Raw genomic sequence first — 12507 nt, 5'->3', positions numbered from 1 at the left:
ATTTCATTTCAAAACTGCATTTTGTTTCTAATTTTTTTTTTCCAATGATGTGTCACAAAAAGCAAAAACAAATTTGCAAAGGACTTGATTTAAAAGAAAGGCTGAAACAGTTTTTGCTGAAATCACAATGGTTTCTGGAAGTGGTCAGCAACTAAGTGGTATTGAGGGATATAGTGAGGATTAACACATTAGAGAGGGAGCTGGACTTGGACACAACCACTTCCAATCAGTCAGTGTTGGTGGATCTGTTTTTGTCTATTTTCAAATGTTTCAACAGATAAAACCCTGAACATTTGAAAAATAGTTTGTTTCCTCTCAGTAATAAAACCCCTTTTCTTTTTAGTCAAAGCTTCATGCCTTTGTTTCTTTGGACATCTAAAGATGGAAATTTCTGCTCATTTACAAAGTATCTCAAACTCCATTAGATTGGTTGAACAGCATTTCTGAACATCAGCATCCAATTCTTACAAGAGACTAATTGGATTCATGTCTGTAACCAATCAATATTATTAATCCAAACTGATCTTAGAGTTTGTCACAATAGCAAATTTTGCTGGATGATCAATTGACCCAGAAATGATTGGGATAATTGATAGTATTGTTGTTTTGAGACCATGTAGTTTCTGGCAAAGTTTAAACATGACTTTCTCTAATTTTCTTCTAATATATTTTTTCTTTTTTATTAACAAAAACCATGAAATCTTTTCAATATCCTGCACTACTATACAATACAAATAATACAAAGTAATTGTAAAGTGATAAAATATAAATTTGTCATAAATCTTTTGAAAGCACTGTATTTCAGATGATGGATTTCAGGCTTTATACTTTTGAAATGAATGCCAAAACCTAACATGAAACACGTTTTTTAAATTATTGTATTAACATATCTGTATTGTTGTGTGGTAAACTGACTGCTCATTTAAATCTCTAACACATATTGCATGACTACTGTGTTGTAAGTTCTGTTCTGTCCAGATGAGAGGGACACATCAATCCCTTGTTGCTGAAACTCTTTTTAGGGAGAGAACTGATCCGAGATAGCAAACGGCGTAGTCCACTAAGCTGGATGGACTCTGGTCCAGAACTCAGTTGGAACAGGGATTTTTTTTTCTTTCAACACATAATTTCTCATTGGAGATCACATGTGAGGAACCCAAAGGTTAAATCCTGGAACACTTCCTATTTAATATCTACCATAACTATGAAGATGATACACAGCTGTATGTTATGATGTTTGAACAAATCAATGTGGGTGAATGGATGATAGGCAGACAGAAGGGTGTAATTTAGCCTAATGTTATATGTTACGTTAATCTATTTCATTTGATTTTAAATGATAAACCAATAAAAAGCAATGCATAGTTGTGAAGTGGAAGGAAAACGGCACATTGTTTTCATTTCTTTCTTTTTTACCAAAAGTCAAAAATATTATGTATTTATAAAAGCTTCATTCACTTTGATGACCATGAAAAAAAATCCAGTGCAGCCAGTTGTTGAAAGCCACTTTTTTAAGAGACAGCTCAGAGAACACAGCAACACATTTAAAAAATAATGATTAATTTACTTAGAATTAGGCAAAATGTGTTGCATTTTTGAAAAAAAAAAAGTAAATAAAATTTAAAAAAAGGTTATATAGTCACTGCACACAGTTCACATGAACAATTTGGATAAATTGCTTATTTAGCTTATTTCTTCACGTAATTCTCAGGAAACACAGTCATCGCAGCGCAGGTGGCACCATGTTAAACAGAAACACTTCGGTTCACAATTTCCATGAATCAATAAAGGGGGGAACGAAATTTGATCGCTCACCGTGTTGTGTTACATCCTGCTGTGTCCTATGCGACACCACGATTCTGCTTATCTCATCCTCGATTGCTGATTTGCGGAAACGTGCAGAGTGACTTTCACACCTGTCAGAGATCTGCATAAATACGGAGGAGCGTCGACTCCTTCACAGAACGGAGACCAAAGCCTCTAAGAGTTCTTGCTTCAACAGTGTTTGAACGGAACTTCCTTTTTTCCTACCCGAGCAGACTCCAGAGCTATTTCAATCCTGCTCCTACTTGAACACTACTGAAGTAGTCGACGTAAAGGTTTATTCTTCTAAGTTTTTTGTTAAACGCACAAAAAACGCAAATCAAGATGGAATCCCAGGTGCGTCAGAACTACCACCGCGACTGCGAGGCCGCCATTAACAGGATGGTCAACATGGAGATGTTTGCCTCCTACACCTACACCTCTATGGTAAGAAACATTTATACTATTTGCACTACCTTTGCTTCATTAGTTTACCTTCTACTATTTAGCCGTTACACATATTACTCACCTCGTTAAATAAAATGCTTCGTCTGCCCGCTTTGAGAAATGAAAATAAGGGAAACCCACCAGGTTACGGTGCCTGCAGAAGTGGTATACTTTATTTCACAGCTGTTTTGGTAAGAAAAAAAAATTAATAGTGCAATCATCACAGAGGCAAGTTGGTGTAACCAAAATTGTACTCCAGTCAGAGAAGTATAACTTCGACATGCTAAGAAGAAATTGATTAAGCTTTACGTGTTAAAAAAAGACTAAACATTACTCGCGTAATAAACTAATAACTCATGATTTAATATTTTAAATTCAGGTCAAAAGTAAGCACTGAAATATGGAATGCAACATTTCACAGTAAAATATGGGACAATTCTGTATTTTATGGGTGGTAACTGTAGCTGAGGCTTCAGCTGATCAAATCTCCATTACTACACGTGGTTTACTCAGCTGCGTTTTCGCCAAATAATGATGGAGCGCAAGGTGTTTCAATAACTGTACTACTTGTTCAACAGGCTCATTACTTCTGCCGTGATGACGTGGCCCTGCCAGGCTTCTCCCACTTCTTCAAGGAGAACAGTGAGGAGGAGAGGGAGCACGCCGACAAGCTGCTGTCCTTCCAGAACAAAAGAGGAGGCCGCATCTTCCTCCAGGATATCAAGGTAAGCACAGGTAATGCTAACAGAATACATGCAGCCGGCTTTATGACGTTTAAATTGCAACAAAAATCAAACTTACTGCTGCATAATGCAAAAAAATGTAACTAAATTGTTTCCATTTTTTTTACAGAAACCAGAGAAGGATGAGTGGGGCAGTGGGCTGGAAGCCATGCAGTGTGCTCTGCAGCTGGAGAAAAATGTCAACCAGGCTCTGCTGGATCTGCACAAGCTGGCCTCTGATCATGTTGATCCTCATGTAAGTTAAGTTATAATTCTGCTTTATTGACACTAAATGTTTTTGAAACCAACAAATAATTCTGTTTCAGCTGTGTGATTTCCTGGAGTCCCACTACCTGAACGAGCAGGTGGAGTCCATCAAGAAGCTCGGTGACCACATCACCAACCTGACCCGCATGGATGCCCACAAAAACAAGATGGCGGAGTATCTGTTTGACAAGCACACCCTGGGAGACAAAAGCTAAATGCCCAGAAGGGAACATGGAGTAGAAGTGTGTGTAACAAAGGCTTCAGGCTAAACTTGTCTACTCCAGAGTTTAATCATTTCATTGACTGAATCAGTTTCTGAAGTTGTGTTGAGTGTCTTAGACCAACTACTGTACACTTCTGGATAAGTGTAACTTCTGATTCTCTGAATAAACATTTTGAGCTGGAGTTCTGTGGTCTGACTTGTTTATAATTTGAGGGCCTGGTGCCTCCAAAATGGGTAAATTCCAAGGGATGATGGGTGTTTTTCCTTTTGAACCTTCATTAAAAGAACCACAGACAACATATATGAATTTTATGACAAGCTTTTGCAAAAGGAGAAGACTCGGCAAATTGCTCCTCCAAGCCGTCCACTGAGCGTTCTAAAGACCTTTGGTTACAGCTTTTCTTTTATCAATCAAATTTTATTTGTATAGCGCATTTCAAAGTGCTTTACATAATTAAAATAAAAACAGAAATAATCAGTGAGAAAGAGATTAAAAAAAACAAAATAAAAATAAAAACCATTACATCATTTAAACGGCAAAGAAAGAAGAAATTAAAAACATGGAAGACATCAAAACCCGCACTCTAACCCTAATTTAGCCATAAGCAACTCTAAACAGGTGGGTTTTAAGTTGAGATTTAAAGGCACCCAGTGTTTCAGCATTTTTACAGTTTTCTGGAAGTTTGTTCCAAATCTGTGGTGCATAGAAACTGAATGCTGCTTCTCGTCTTGTTCTGGTTCTGGGGATGCAGAGCAGACCAGAACCAGAAGATCTGAGGGGTCTAGACCAGGGGTGTCAAACTCCAGTCCTCGAGGGCCGGTGTCCTGCAACTTTTAGAAGTGCCTCTGCTGCACCACACCTGAATAGAATAATTAGGTCATTAGCAAGGCTCTGGAGAACTGAGGAGGTAATTAAGCCATTTGATTCAGGTGTTTTTTACCTGTGGCACATCTAAAAACTGCAGGACAGCGGCCCTTCAGGACTGGAGTTTGACACCCCTGGTCTAGACGGTTGGTACACCAATAACAGATCTTTAATGTATTGTGGTGCTAACCCGTTCAGTGATTTATAAACTAACATCAGTATTTTAAAGTCAATTCTTTGAGCTACAGGAAGCCAGTGTAGAGACTTTAAAACTGGTGTTATGTGCTCTATCTTCCTGGTTTTAGTGAGAACCCGAGCAGCAGCTTCTGGATCAGCTGCAGCTGTTTGATTTATTAGTCAGACCTGTGAAGACGCTGTTGCAATAATCAATGTGGCTAAAGATAAACGCATGGATGAGTTTCTCTAGATCGTGCTGAGACATAAGTCCTCTAATCTTGGAGATGTTCTTTAGGTGATAGAAGGCCCACTTTGTGACTGTCTTAATGTGGTTCTGAAGGTTCAGGTCAGAGTCCATCACTACTCCCAGGTTTCGGGCTGATCACTGGTTTTAGTTGTAATAACTGAAGCTGTGCATTGATTCTAGTTCCCTCATCTTTAGGTCCAAAGATAATAACTTCAGTTTTGTTTCTGTTTAGCTGGAGAATGTTTTGGCACATCCACTCATTGATCTGTTCTAAGCATCTATTCAGTGATTGGATGGGTTCAGAGTCACCTGGTGACATCGTGATGTAGAGCTGTGTATCATCCGCATAATTGTGGTAGCTGATCCTATGTCCTGTTACAATCTTTGCCAGTGGGAGCATATAAATATTGAAAAGAAGGGGTCCTAGGATTGAACCTTGGGGTACCCCACATGTGACCTTTTACCTCTCTGATGAGAAGTTTCCGATTGAAACAAAGAAATCCCTGTTCTTTATGTAAGATTCAAACCAGTTGAGCACTGGCCCGGAGAGTCCGACCCAACTCTCCAGTCGATTCAGTAAAATGTCGTGGTCAACAGTGTCGAAAGCTGCACTGAGGTCCAACAGAACCAGCACTGTGGTTCTCCCACAGTCTGTATTTATATGAATGTCATTGAACACTTTTACAAGGGCCGTCTCTGTGCTGTGGTGAGCATGAAAACCAGACTGGAAGGAGTCAAAGCAGTTTGTTATTGTTAGGAAGTTATTTAATTGTTTAAAAACAGCTTTTTCAATAATTTTGCTGATGAATGGGAGGTTGGAGATCGGCCTGTAATTCTGCAGTAGGGATTTGTCTAGATTGTTCTTTTTTATAAGCGGTTTGATAACTGCTGTTTTCAAAGCCTGGGGGGAAACACCTGAAGAGAGCGATAAGTTTACTATTTGGATCAGATCATTAGCAACAACAGGCAGGACTTTCTTAAAGAAATGTGTGGGTAGGACATCCAGACAGCAGGAACCGGAGCTTAATTGACTTATATTTTCTTCTAGAGTTATATAATTTAGTAGTTGAAATTGGGTAATTTTTCCTGCATTTGTTTTGTTTGGGCACAGCATTAGTACTGTCTTTGGAGTGGATGTGCAGATTAATCCTATGATCTTTCGAATTTTCCCTGAAAAGAAACTTGAAAACTTGTTGCAGGCGGCATTAGATTGAAGCTCAGGTGGCAACGTCATTGGAGGATTTGAGCCTGTCAACAGTGGCAAATAAAGCTCGAGCATTGTTAATGTTTTTGTTTATGACATCTGCAAAGAAAGCCTCTCTGGCATGTTTTAGTGTTGTGTGATAGTTACGTAGTCTTTCCTTGTAGATGTCATAATAAACATGCAGTTGACCTTTACGCCATTTTCGTTCGGCCCTACGGCAGAGTTGTCTTGCAGATTGAACTACTTGTGCATGATGTTTATTATCAAGCAGAAACGGGGAGGATAGGTAGAGAAGACGGCAGAGAAATTATTACTGCACCCAGGCAGTTTCTAAGGTAGGGAGTATTCCGGTTGATAAGAAGGCACCTGTGGAAACGTAATTTAAGGTCTGGAAAACACAGTTAACTGTTTCACATGAAGACGCAGGCAGATGGGGTCAGTTTATACACACAGAATGAAAAGAACACTTTAAATTGAACATTAGACTGAATATGAACTAAAGTAATAACAAAATGATAATACCAAAACATGTCTAACAAGGGACGTCCTGGTTAAAAGTGAAGCAGTAAAATGTTGAACAAGATTTTGGAGCTAACAAGTTTCCTGACTTAACATGTTTCAGAAATGACTGCACAAGATCCCACAGGCAAACTTTTAATGGAACCTGACCAAGTTTATGCAGCTTAAAATGCTACCTGGTTTTCCTGGAAAGATTTGCTTGGTGAATCATAAGATTTATTTTATAATTTTTTTTGTCATAGTACCCCCAAGAATTTAAAACTACTTTCACCCCTGGTTATATGTAATTTTTTTTTTTTTTACCACAAACCTTAATCTATTTCATTTAATTTTTATTGATAAACCAATACAAAGCTATGCATAGTTGTGAAGTGGAAGGAAAATGTCACATTGTTTTCATTTCTTTTTTACCAAAAGTCAAAAATGTTGTGGATTTCTAAAAGCTTCCTTCACTTTGATGACCATGAAAAAAAATCCAGTGCAGCCAGTTGTTGAAAGCCACTTTTTTAAGAGACAGCTCAGAAAACACAGCAACACATTTTAAAAATAATGATTAATTTACTTAGAATTAAGTCAAATGTGTTGTATTTTTGTGCTACAGCAAAAAAACTAAACAAAAAAGTCATATAGTAACTGCACACAGTTCACATGAACAATTTGGATAAATTGCTTATTTAGCTTATTTCTTCACGTAATTCTCAGGAAACACAGTCATCGCAGCGCAGGTGGCACCATGTTAAACAGAAACACTTCGGTTCACAATTTCCATGAATCAATAAAGGGGGGAACGAAATTTGATCGCTCACCGTGTTGTGTTACATCCTGCTGTGTCCTATGCGACACCACGATTCTGCTTATCTCATCCTCGATTGCTGATTTGCGGAAACGTGCAGAGTGACTTTCACACCTGTCAGAGATCTGCATAAATACGGAGGAGCGTCGACTCCTTCACAGAACGGAGACCAAAGCCTCTAAGAGTTCTTGCTTCAACAGTGTTTGAACGGAACTTCCTTTTTTCCTACCCGAGCAGACTCCAGACCTATTTCAATCCTGCTCCTACTTGAACACTACTGAAGTAGTCGACGTAAAGGTTTATTCTTCTAAGTTTTTTGTTAAACGCACAAAAAACGCAAATCAAGATGGAATCCCAGGTGCGTCAGAACTACCACCGCGACTGCGAGGCCGCCATTAACAGGATGGTCAACATGGAGATGTTTGCCTCCTACACCTACACCTCTATGGTAAGAAACATTTATACTATTTGCACTACCTTTGCTTCATTAGTTTACCTTCTACTATTTAGCCGCTACACATATTACCCACCTCGTTAAATAAAATGCTTCGTCTGCCCGCTTTGAGAAATGAAAATAAGGGAAACCCACCAGGTTACGGTGCCTGCAGAAGTGGTATACTTTATTTCACAGCTGTTTTGGTAAAAAAAAAAATTAATAGTGCAATCATCAGAGGCGAGTTGGTGTAACAAGAATTGTACTCCAGTCAGAGTAGTATAACTTCGACATGCTAAGAAGAAATGGATTAAGCTTTACGTGTTAAAAAAAGACTAAACATTACTCGCGTAATAAACCAATAACTCATGATTTAATATTTCAAATTCAGGTCAAAAGTAAGCACTGAAATATGGAATGCAACATTTCACAGTAAAATATGGGACGATTCTGTATTTTATGGGTGGTAACTGTAGCTGAGGCTTCAGCTGATCAAATCTCCATTACTCCACGTGGCTTACTCAGCTGCGTTTTCGCCAAATAATGATGGAGCACAAGGTGTTTCAATAACTGTACTACTTGTTCAACAGGCTCATTACTTCTGCCGTGATGACGTGGCCCTGCCAGGCTTCTCCCACTTCTTCAAGGAGAACAGTGAGGAGGAGAGGGAGCACGCCGACAAGCTGCTGTCCTTCCAGAACAAAAGAGGAGGCCGCATCTTCCTCCAGGATATCAAGGTAAGCACAGCTAATACTAACAGAATACATGCAGCCGGCTTTATGATGTTTAAATTGCAACAAAAATCTAACTTACTGCTGCATAATGCAAAAAAATTTAACTAAATTGTTTCCCATTTTACAGAAACCAGAGAAGGATGAGTGGGGCAGTGGGCTGGAAGCCATGCAGTGTGCTCTGCAGCTGGAGAAAAATGTCAACCAGGCTCTGCTGGATCTGCACAAACTGGCCTCTGATCGTGTTGATCCTCATGTAAGTTAAGTTATAATTCTGCTTTATTGACACTAAATGTTTTTGAAACTAACAAATAATTCTGTTTCAGCTGTGTGATTTCCTGGAGACCCACTACCTGAACGAGCAGGTGGAGGCCATCAAGAAGCTCGGTGACCACATCACCAACCTGACCCGCATGGATGCCCACAACAACAAGATGGCGGAGTATCTGTTTGACAAGCACACCCTGGGAGGCAAAAGCTAAATGCCCAGAAGGGAACATGGAGTAGAAGTGTGTGTAACAAAGGCTTCAGGCTAAACTTGTCTACTCCAGAGTTTAATCATTTCATTGACTGAATCAGTTTCTGAAGTTGTGTTGAGTGTCTTAGACCAACTACTGTACACTTCTGGATAAGTGTAACTTCTGATTCTCTGAATAAACATTTTGAGCTGGAGTTCTGTGGTCTGACTTGTTTATAATTTGAGGGCCTTGTGCCTCCAAAACGGGTAAATTCCAAGGGACGTCCTGGTTAAAAGTGAAGCAGTAAAATGTTGAACAAGATTTTGGAACTAACAAGTTTCCTGACTTAACATGTTTCAGAAATGACCGTCAACACAAGATCCCACAGGCAAACTTTTTTAACAGCACCTGACCAAGTTTATGCAGCTTAAAATGCTACCTGGTTTTCCTGGAAAGATTTGCTTGGTGAATCATGAGATTAATACAGAAACCTGACCCAAATTTCTAGACGTTAAAGCAAAACCCCTAGTTATTGAGAAGAAACTTGTGAATGCTTGGCTTTGCATTTCTTTTTATCTGAAAAGTTTTTAATTTGGAGGTGCAAGGCTTTTTCCAAGTGAACTTATCCTGAGGGGCAATTTGAAGGCAAAGCCACACAAAGATGCAGGTCTAACAATATTTCAGGACACTAAATGCATTTTTTTAATACTTCCAGACATGTTCTGTTTATGATTTCTTCAAAGTTTCCATAAATTAAGTAGTAATCAGGACTCTGTGAAATTGAACATTAAAATCTATTTTCATTAGAGTTCAGGTTGGTTTGGAAATCTTTCCCTTCTTAAATTCATTTAATAGTAATTCGAAACCTGCATGAAACTTTTTTAAAATATCTGTATTGTCGTAAACTGCTCATTTAAATCTAACACATATTGCATGACTACTGTGTTGTAAGTTCTGGTTTGTCCAGATGAGTGACACATCAATCCCTTGTTGCTGAAACTCTCTTTAGGGACATAGAACACCAAGTCACCTGTGGCTAACATCTGACCTATAAGTTGATAGAAACCACTGATATGGATTTGCTGATGCAGAAAGTCTGATGGTTTGATGTGGTAGAGAGAGAACTGATCTGATAGCAAACGGTATAGCCCACTAAGCTGGATGGACTCTGGTTCAGAACTCAGTTGGTTTTAATCATCCCTAAGGAACAGGGAGTGTTTTCTTTCAACACATAATTTCTCATTGGAGATCACATGTGAGGAACCCAAAGGTTAAATCCTACAACATTTCCACATGTCCTATTTAATATCTACCATAACTACCAAGATGATACACAGCTGTACATTATGATGTTTGAATAAATCAATGTGGGTGGATGGATGATAGGCAGACAGAAGGGTGTAATTTAGCCTAAGGTTATATGCAGGGGTGAAAGTAAAGGGGTACAGCAGGGTACTGCGTACCCCTAAAAGATTTAGCGGGGATACGCAGTACCTGCAAGAGAGGGGAGCGGCTGTCTGCTGTAAAAACATCAATGGGTTCACTGTGCAGCAGTGAGTGCGCCCACTAATCAGCCGTGACTGATTAGTTTTTCAAGAACGATCTAAAATACGACTTAATCAGTTATAATAACTTTTTTTCCCATTTCATGTTGTTTCTGAACTCTTTGTGCTTTGCTAGAGCAGCGGTGCAATATGTCGATCACGGAAGGTTTTGAGTGGATCTCGGCATTAGGTGACAAACTGAACGCAGCCAGGAGGCTGAGACCAGCACGTCCTGCTCTGACTGGGTTATTAAAACGTTTTGAGCTTTATTAAAGACCAACAACTAAAAAATCAACAAAACGTTTTCAAATTGATGACCCAACGACAATAATAATAATCTCAGTAATTATTGTTTCAACAGGATGTTGCACAATTCTGTGCGTTTTGGTTCCATTACCAAAATAACCAGCAGAGCAGGAGTTTAAAATGAACTAATCAACCACCGCTGTGTTCAGGGAGGCTTATTAATGATCGCAAAGTAACGGACTGAATGTTATGCTTTTAACGAAATCTCTGGTCGGCTTGTGGAGCGCAGGAGGTTGCCATGGCAACGGGTGTGCTTAAATGACAGAGAGACGGAGAGTAAAAAGGTGCTAGTGGTTTTGAGTTGTTCACCTGTTTGGATTGTTTTACCTTTGTTTACCTTTGTCTTGGCGCATCACAGCCGCTGTAATTTCTGAACCTTCAATAAACGACAAACTTGGACTAATTACCTCGTTCTTAGTGACTGTACGTCATTTACAACAAACATCAAACACGGTAAATATGTTTCATTAAGCATTTAAGAAACAAATGGCTACTACCGCGATAATTATGTGAAATTAAATTAATTGTCTAATATAAAAAAATAGTTTGGTGCTTTGAGCTCAGAGTCTGAGAGGCTTTTCCTCTAACATTTTTTTCCCCCTCTTATTTAGTGGAAATATTGATGTTGATGAGATTTTATCCAAAATAACCTTTTTCAACCTTTATAGCTCCACTGTTGAAAATGAGAAGCTAACATTCACAAATGACATTGAAATAAAATCCAGTCCAACATCTGGTTTGAGGTGATTCCTCTGGAACCTGTTGGAGGAAAAATATCCCAACTTCAGAAGATGAGCTTTAACCTAACAGAGCTCAGTGGTTCCTCCTATCAGTGTGAGAGTCAGGGTGAGGAGGCGCCATGTTAGGAAGAGAAGTGGAAGCTGCAGGATCTTCAGAACAAACAGGTCATGATGCTGGGCTACTGATTATCCCTCTGTCTGGACACAGGATCAATAGAACCAGTTTAAAAGATAAAATGAATGTTTATATGCCAGAAATGGATATAAACATTTCTGGCATATATATAAATACATACATTTATATTTATTTTATAATTTTTTTTGTCATAGTACCCCCAAGAATTTAAAACTACTTTCACCCCTGGTTATATGTAATTTTTTTATTTTTTATTTTTACCACAAACCTTAATCTATTTCATTTGATTTTAAATGATAAACCAATACAAAGCTATGCATAGTTGTGAAGTGGCACATTGTTTTCATTTCTTTTTTTACCAAAAGTCAAAAATGTTGTGGATTTCTAACAGCTTCCTTCACTTTGATGACCATGAAAAAAAATCCAGTGCAGCTAGTTGTTGAAAGCCACTTTTTTTAAAGAGACAGCTCAGAAAACACATTTTAAAAATAATGATTAATTTACTTAGAATTAAGTCAAATGTGTTGTATTTTTGTGCTACAGCAAAAAAACTAAACAAAAAAGTCATATAGTCACTGCACACAGTTCACATGAACAATTTGGATAAATTGCTTATTTAGCTTATTTCTTCACGTAATTCTCAGGAAACACAGTCATCGCAGCGCAGGTGGCACCATGTTAAACAGAAACACTTCGGTTCACAATTTCCATGAATCAATAAAGGGGGGAACGAAATTTGATCGCTCACCGTGTTGTGTTACATCCTGCTGTGTCCTATGCGACACCACGATTCTGCTTATCTCATCCTCGATTGCTGATTTGCGGAAACGTGCAGAGTGACTTTCACACCTGTCAGAGATCTGCATAAATACGGAGGAGCGTCGACTCCTTC

General features: G+C 38.7%; 2 protein-coding genes across 2 annotated transcripts; both read left to right on the top strand.

Moving 5' to 3' along the window:
- The first annotated feature begins 1959 nt into the window (after window positions 1-1959).
- Window positions 1960-3644, top strand: LOC145552431 (ferritin, middle subunit-like). The gene is made up of 4 exons (XM_081609617.1): window positions 1960-2250; window positions 2829-2975; window positions 3103-3228; window positions 3299-3644. Exons 1-4 carry the CDS (start codon window positions 2149-2151, stop codon window positions 3452-3454), a joined length of 531 nt encoding a protein of 176 aa, XP_081465743.1. The 5' UTR covers window positions 1960-2148; the 3' UTR covers window positions 3455-3644.
- Window positions 3645-7424: 3780 nt separating this feature from the next.
- Window positions 7425-9103, top strand: LOC145552430 (ferritin, middle subunit). The gene is made up of 4 exons (XM_081609616.1): window positions 7425-7715; window positions 8291-8437; window positions 8562-8687; window positions 8758-9103. The coding sequence occupies exons 1-4, from the start codon at window positions 7614-7616 to the stop codon at window positions 8911-8913; spliced, it is 531 nt and encodes a 176-aa protein (XP_081465742.1). The 5' UTR covers window positions 7425-7613; the 3' UTR covers window positions 8914-9103.
- Window positions 9104-12507: the final 3404 nt, after the last annotated feature.

Source organism: Poecilia reticulata, chromosome 8 (genome assembly GCF_904066995.2).
Source record: "Poecilia reticulata chromosome 8, P_reticulata-male-v2, whole genome shotgun sequence".
Taxonomy (NCBI): Eukaryota; Metazoa; Chordata; class Actinopteri; order Cyprinodontiformes; family Poeciliidae; genus Poecilia; species Poecilia reticulata.
This window is presented reverse-complemented; position numbering and strand designations above follow the sequence as displayed.

Bases quoted from the DNA above. Each gene is read 5' to 3' on its own strand.
- LOC145552430 (XM_081609616.1), top strand. From the start codon at position 7,614: ATGGAATCCCAGGTGCGTCAGAACTACCACCGCGACTGCGAGGCCGCC. The intron at 7,716-8,290 runs GTAAGAAACATT...CTTGTTCAACAG, and splicing joins CCTACACCTACACCTCTATG to GCTCATTACTTCTGCCGTGA. The intron at 8,438-8,561 runs GTAAGCACAGCT...CCCATTTTACAG, and splicing joins TCTTCCTCCAGGATATCAAG to AAACCAGAGAAGGATGAGTG.
- LOC145552431 (XM_081609617.1), top strand. From the start codon at position 2,149: ATGGAATCCCAGGTGCGTCAGAACTACCACCGCGACTGCGAGGCCGCC. The intron at 2,976-3,102 runs GTAAGCACAGGT...TTTTTTTTACAG, and splicing joins TCTTCCTCCAGGATATCAAG to AAACCAGAGAAGGATGAGTG. The intron at 3,229-3,298 runs GTAAGTTAAGTT...ATTCTGTTTCAG, and splicing joins CTGATCATGTTGATCCTCAT to CTGTGTGATTTCCTGGAGTC.